Genomic DNA, 7,551 nt, shown 5'->3' with positions numbered 1-7,551 from the left:
ACCTTTTGACATGTTTATTTATTTCGCTCTTTAAATAACATGAAACAGAAAGTTTAGCTTACTGTCACTGTTTCTGTCCGGGTTACACTAAGTTGTTTATTCTGCGGTTGTGTGGCAGCAAAGGTTTCAATCATGCGTATATCAAAAGGTTGTGAATGTATCCATGGCTAGAAAGCAAGAGAGACAAGTGTCAAAATATAATCTCCTTTTTTATGATTTGGATACACTTGGTTGAGTGTGAAACAGGGACAGTAAATAGCTGGTGGTGCAGTAGGCATTCTTATTTTTTATATTTGCCATTTGGTCAAATAATGTAGCCTGAGCACACCACTGGCAGCACATTATGGTAATTACATAGATTAAATTAATAGATGTCATGACCCCAGGCTCAGACATCAGTAAATAATCTAGTGGAAACAACACAACAATTTAGCTAGATGATAGAAACAATTATCAGAATACAAGAGATGAGAACAAAATAGACAAAGTTTAATTTATGTCACATTAAATTATCCTAATAAACAGTTTTATTAATGAGGCAAACATCAGAACAGCTGGCCAGCCTGTCTAACAGTAAGAAAGAAAACCCCTTCTGGACTTTGTCGAGACACAAGACTGTTCCAGCCAAGTGAACGAAGAACAAAAGTCATCAAGACTGAGACAAATCTGAAACCAAAAAGAATGGAGACTTGGGAGCTACAGCAGCTACGACCTTGAATTTACTACAATGGATTTTCTAGCTCTTCAGCTTAGTCTTTATGAGGAAAAAAAGCACCAGCAAGATTATTGGGAAGTGGCACATGACCCTGAATGATTGACCCAAACCTAAAATGCCACTGGTATCACCTTTGGAGACTGGAGTAAGAGCGAAGACCCTGTCAGACCACCAAGGCTGGCACTGATTCTGACTGCAACACCTAAATCACCCAGTGAGAGTTTCAGTGGCCTGTTACCACATACCCCCTATGCCCACTGCAGGGCTGGGTGGCAAATGTACTCACCTAAATGACAAGAGGCAGCAACTTGTCACTTCCTGGTTTGAGAGGGGCCTGTGAATCATGTGATTTACAATACAGAGAGAAGACATGCTTTGGTTGTGACTCAGCAAACTGATGTCAGCACAAAGAAACAGCCCACCACTAGATAAGTCATACATAAAGTATGTGTGTGGGATAATTCTGGTGAATAATGTAAAGTTAGAACGATGAGACCAAGCAGACAGTGATATGTCAGTGTAAAGAATGTTAGTCATCCCATAATATCCCAGTAAGAACTTATCTGGTCATTTGTAGGTCAAAATGTGAATGTATAGATGTCTAAGTTAAAAGTTTCAGTTGACAGGTGACAGTTGTCGCTGTATTTGGCGGTTTCACAGTGTGTTAGGCAGGGTTCAGGGTTTAAACATTGTATTGCCATCGTGTGTGCAGAATGTAAACCACTTTGACAAACTGGTTCCTGCTGGACACCGAGGTTTGCTGTATGTTGGGTCAGACGCTGTTGACAATCCAACAAACACTTTATCTGAAGCATACTGATGCTTTTGAGCCTTCAAACTTGTATAAGCCATCAGACAATGCCATAAGCATCAGATAGTCATTTAATAGAGGGTAAAAACACAGTACAGCAGCCCAGGAATTGCTGTTAGCCAGGTTTCAAATAGCAGTTTAGCAGTTTTTTTTTTTAAATTTACAGTATGTTTGTGCAGTTGTTTTACAACGATAGCAGAGACACGTCAGTGGCAGCAACTTTATTGTGGCACTGACTGTAATAACAGACAAAATAACTGCTCACATAGAGTTAAGTTTGCTCCTTAATTTGGCGTAAACTCATTCACACACATTCGTCTGTGTGTGAATTTTTGGAGGCGATAGAGTGCTACTTGGTGTGAATGGAAGACTGAAATGGAAAATCAATGACAAGATTGGGCGATGACAACATGATAAACAGAGACGTTTTATTTCCTGTGCGTGTTGAAGTTTGAAGGAAATGCATTTCAACTTAATGTTTTTGTGGTTAATTAAATGTTCCAACCACTAACCACAGCTGCCGCATGGCATGGTTTCAGATTTGATCATTATCTGAAAACTCTACACCTACAGTCTTTTGATGACTTAAGTCTAACACATAAACATGCAGGATATGCAACATCTGTTTCTGACCAATGTCACGATTGGACAACATCTCCTTTAGATGAAAGATATCACAAGCTTTTCAAATAAATATCTCTAAACATTTTCTCAGATAATTTAATAAATTTAAGAGTTGACTTTAAGATGCATAGTAATAATACAAACTTTACCTGAGCATAACATTGTATTCAATAACGTGTAAACATTCATAAATACACTTGATAATAAACACATGAATACATCCGTCAGCTCTGGTTATTTAATTAAACTAATACATTATTTCACTCACACAGTGTCTTATATCTAATGATTCATATATGCTGTAGATAGTTTGGTGAGGTGAAACTAATAAATTGGCATCTGAGTGTGTAAACATCTAGTTTTGTTTTTTACATTTCACTTCACACCTGTAACAACCACTAGATGGCACCAAAGTCTAGTTTCAAGTTCATTCAAGTTCAAACATATCACCTGTGTCAGTGCTTTAGAATGTCCTAACTGTCTAGTTTACTGATAGGACAACATGCAATAGATCACAGTGACAACGTATTTTACGTCCCTGCTGGAGATGTAGAGAGATAGAATTTCTTTCTTGTTATCCTCACATGCTTTAGCACAGTTGTTGCATACCGTAAAACTTCCAATAAAAGCAGGGTCCCTAATAGACGCAGATCTCAATTAAAAGCCTGATGTGGCTACACGTTTTGACAAATAAGCGCAGGTCTCCAATAAAGGCCTGTTCTGGATTCTTAAAATTCGTTTTGATCTCCTACACAAATATAAATATAAATACATGCTGCACATCATTAGATCAGTTATAGATTCTCCACAATTCAATTGTTCACTATATTTTATGAAAACGATCAACAACAAATTATAACTTTAATTCATTCTTCGAGGCTCTTCGACATGCAGTTTTAAGATTGACTTAAACTTTAAAATCTATGTTGCTCATGCTGGTCAGTGTAGTGACAGATATCAAAGGTTCTTTTTCTCACTCTAAAGAACTTAATTACTCAATAAGAAACACTTCCTCAGAACAGGATGAAATTCATCACAGTAAGCATAAAAGTTTAGTTTCCTATTTTCATTTAGTTTCCACTTGCTTCCAGTCGATCAACTGATTCCCACAGGAAGAAATAAATATTACTCCAAAACAGACTAAACTTACGAACTTCACTGTCGTAATCATCCCTTCTTGTCTGTTTGCAGCGTCTGTATTAATCAAGATAGCAGTTGATTGGAAGCAAGACGTTTATTATAAGAAAGGAATCAATGTCACATGACTTCTAAGAAGGCCATGATCAGCAACATATCTTATTTTTGATTTAAACATTTATTGAGAAAACAAACAAAAAAACGTCATGGTTTGGGATAGAAAATACGTTTATTGCTTCATATTACACTTTGTTTTTATTATTTAGTTTGATCTCAGTTGCAAGCATCGAGGTTTGAACATTCAGGGGGATTATTGCAGCACGATATATGAGTGAAGTTGCAGGTTTTCAAACAGCAGAAGGAAAATGTTTCCATCAGAGGCGGCGATGCTTCACAGCTTTGTCATATTGGCGGTGACTAGAGAGAGAGAGAGAGAGAGAGAGAGAGAGAGAGAGACATCAGTGTTTTTGTGTACATACCGTGTGTGTGTGTGTGTATGTGTGTTGGTACAACTTACTCGTCTTCACCCATTCACTATTGGGATCAAAACAGGCCTCTCCTCTGTCTGTGGTCAAACTGAAAAAATAAATAAATAGAGTGATGAAGATTGTTCTGTATGTGTATGTTTGAGTGTTGAGCAACATGTATTAACTTACATTATAGCCTCCACACAGGGACCGTCAGCCTTTCCTATACGTGTTCCCAGTCACGGCACTGTGATATTTTCCAGGTGGAAAACCATTAACACAGCAGGAGGAGGAGGTGGACGTCTGCCAACCATGCGCCCTGAGACGAACAGAGAACATGAGAGATTGATAGAGCATATTGATTTGTAGTAGAAAGTAGATTTTGAAATAGAATCCTGTTCGACTGTATCTACATACATGTATGTAGGCCTATGTATTCTGGAAAACAGCTGAAATCCCTTTGATGGTTCATAAGTCAGTGAATATAAGTCAGCCATTTAAATAATCTGATACAGCTGTAGCAGGTTGGGCTTTTCCTGTTCCTCACTCTGTAACGCTTCTTACACTGTGAAGAACTGAAACAGAGTCATTGTGATCACATTAAACTATAGTGAGTTCAAACTAATATATGTGGTAGGGATGTCATGATACCAATACCAGTGAAATTCCATGATCTTCGATACCAATTAGATACCTCGGTAAGTACGTCCTCACTCAGAGTTGACGATGAAGCACAAAAACTTTGCGAGTAAAACACCTGAACACCTGCACTTGTCACAGTCTTCCTATGGCATTTAATGGCAGACGACAATATCAAATGTATTAGCATTTATGTTGGCTTCCCCTTGAAATCAATGAAATGAGGCGATATACATACTACAAGTGTTCAAGTGTGTACTTTATAAAAAACCAGCTCAATGGAAAACGTGAGTGAAAAAAGGTATTTTAATATTTGTTAAAGTGAAGTAAGAAATGAAATGCCTGGCTCAGTATAATGTGGTAATTATTTGGTACTTACGGTTGCCTGCAGAGGCCTGGAAGCACAGACACACTGAGAGCAGGAGGAGAGTGATGGACAGGATCCTCGTAGACATTTTGACCAATGCGCTGTCTGGTTATCTGGTTGACTGGTTGAATGATCAGGCTGCAACTACACAAGCTGAAGGACGTTTGGGTTTTTATTGGTAAACGCAGAATGATAATCTTGGTGGGTTTGGTTGTGTGAGGTATTGATGACGTGCTTCATGGCACTATCACAATCCGCCCCTCATTAGAGATATGGATATAGATATAGAACCCAACAAAGGCCCATTAGACTGAAAATATAATTTGAGGATCAGACAAGATACTGACAAGCTTACTGCTAGAGGTGGGTAATATGGCCCTAAAATAATAATAATAATGATAATAATAAATATTTAAAAATATTTTTGGTTTAGAACTCACAATAGCTGCTGAGCTCTCCTCAAGGTGGTGGTGAAATAATTTTGTTGGTCACTGATCCTATTGGCCGATATTCGCTTTAATTAGTTTGATCTGTGTCTCTATGTACGTAGATCAGAAGAGCCGATAAGCTCAGTTATTCAGTGTTTGACACACATAGATTTACTTGGGCAGGTGGCCAGTATATTAACGGTCAGGGACTCATTTTAGTATTTTGCAGAGAAACAGAGAGAGAGAGATGTTATCTGGTGGATGTTTAACAAGCACAGAGGAGTTAAATCAACAGTTTCATGTTCAATGTGCGACACCATTAACAAGCATGATGCTAAATTAGAATGAATGAAACTTACTGCTGCCCAACAAAGTGAATGGAGCAGACAAATACAGCTTGTATGATACTTGGACCAGAGGTTTGCTGTATGTTGGGTCAGATACTGTTTGATGCAGGATCACATGTGCAACATTTATTTCTGACCAATGTTATAGTTGGACAGCAGCTCTTTTAGACAAAAGTTATCACTAGCATTCAAGTAAATAAATAAACCAATACACATTTTCTTAGAACACTTCAATGGATTTAATAGTTTACTTTAAAATGCATGGAATAAAAACATTGCACTGAGCATAACAATAACTTGTGAACACTTATAAATACACTTGGTAATAAATACATGAATACAGTTTCAGTTTTTTAGTCCATAATCATTAACTTCTTGACAAATTCACCCTTACTTAATTAATTGGTTCAATTAATAGTTTATGTAATCCACTATCTGGATGTGTAACCATCTAGTTTTGTTTTTCACATTTGCGTCACACCTGTAACAGCCACTAGATGGCACTCAAGTTTAGTTTAAAAATTCAAGTTCAAACATATCACCTGTGTCAATGCTTTAGAATTTCCTATCACCAGCTATATATTTAAAAGCACAGCACAATATTAATCACATATACATATACAGATATACAGGTTCCCTTAAAACATCATTTAATGTTCTGTTCCCTTAATAGGATATGCAACAGACAGCAGTGACAATGTCTTTAACAAACAAACCTTCTGGAGATAAAAATATTTTTTCTTTTTTCTTACATGCAAATAGTTCTTCTTAATGTCTGCCACCAGGTCAGATTCAGTCATATTCCCCTTGGAATCAATGAAATAAGGTGATGCAAAACACTACTAACACACTACTAAAATAATTAAAGAGAGAAAAGCAATCTGTAAGATCTTGTACTATCTTTATCTAAATCGTAATCTTACTTCCAGATCCAGAGTGAATCACAGCCAGCAAGACAATAGCGACCGGCGCACTCTTCATCAGGGTTCCATAGTATAACATTATCAAAAGAAATTAGATTAAATGTATGTATACTGAATAAAGTAATCTCTGATGTTCTTTCTTCTTGGTTCCTCTCCAGAGAGCTCGGTGAACTGACGGCCGTCTGGAGACAGCGGATACTTAAGGCCTCAAAAAGCAGAAGCGATCCCTCCGGTTAGTTTTCTTTTTCCTTCCTCTCTGTTTACCTGAATGAAGGGCCCACTGATTTACGTTGATTTCCATGAAGTGACTGTAGTGTTTCATTTGGAAATTATAAATTATAAATTATTATTATAAGTCATAGTTTTTCCTGATTATCTAATTGCGTTAGGGTTTCAACAAAAAACGAACATTATAACTTTCACAAAGGAATGATCTATTGCAGGACTGTATTAGACTGCATTAAGTTTAGCTAGATTGACCTAATCGACTGGCAACTGAGTGTATAAACATCCACCCACCTCTGACAGCCACTAGATGGCACTACAGTCCAGTGCTTGAGATGTGTGTGCGTTAGTCTAAGTGTGTGGTGTGTTGTGGCAGTTCTTAAACTGCAGCAGGAAAATGTTTTGCTCAGACGAGCAGTGATTCTTTACATCTGCACAGCTGTCGTTACTGAAATGACTAGAGAGCAGAAAGAACAAGTCATTGTATCAATGCAGAGAACAATGGTCTGGTTTATTGATAGAGCAACAGGGCATGCAATAGTTTACAGAGAAAAATGTTGAGAGATAAACATTTTCTGTTAATCCTTACCATGGCTTAAGCACTGCTGTTACAGAGACCACCATCAAAAAAAAGCTCATTTACAAGATAAAACTAGTGAGCATTTTGATATCTTTTGGCATAGATTCCATTAAAAAACAAAACCAAAACTTTAAGTCGATCGCCTCGGCCTCGTCCGTCAATACTTTTCTTGACTCCCCTTCGCCAGATCTGTGGACCCAGCTTCCATTTATTGAAATATTTAGAGTTCACCTGTTACTCCTTACTGTTGCTCATGCAGGTTCAGTGTAGTTGCTGATATCCAAGGTT

The 7,551-nt window shown here is 37.5% G+C and overlaps 1 protein-coding gene across 1 annotated transcript in view; it reads right to left on the bottom strand.

Annotated features, from left to right (window-relative positions):
* The window catches only part of LOC118321816 (eotaxin-like), a 7,852-nt gene extending 2,932 nt beyond the window's left edge, over positions 1-4,920 (bottom strand). Inside the window, exon 1 of the mRNA XM_035653338.1 lies at positions 4,773-4,920. Coding sequence (XP_035509231.1) covers positions 4,773-4,848 — 76 coding nt within the window. The 5' untranslated portion in view covers positions 4,849-4,920. The remainder of the gene's footprint in view (positions 1-4,772) is intronic.
* Positions 4,921-7,551: the final 2,631 nt, after the last annotated feature.

The sequence above is a fragment of the Morone saxatilis genome, unplaced genomic scaffold (genome assembly GCF_004916995.1).
Source record: "Morone saxatilis isolate NCDOM2014 unplaced genomic scaffold, NCSU_SB_2.0 Contig0, whole genome shotgun sequence".
NCBI classification, from domain to species: Eukaryota; Metazoa; Chordata; class Actinopteri; family Moronidae; genus Morone; species Morone saxatilis.
The sequence above is the reverse complement of the archived record's forward strand: the minus strand, read 5'-3'. Positions and strand labels throughout refer to the sequence as shown.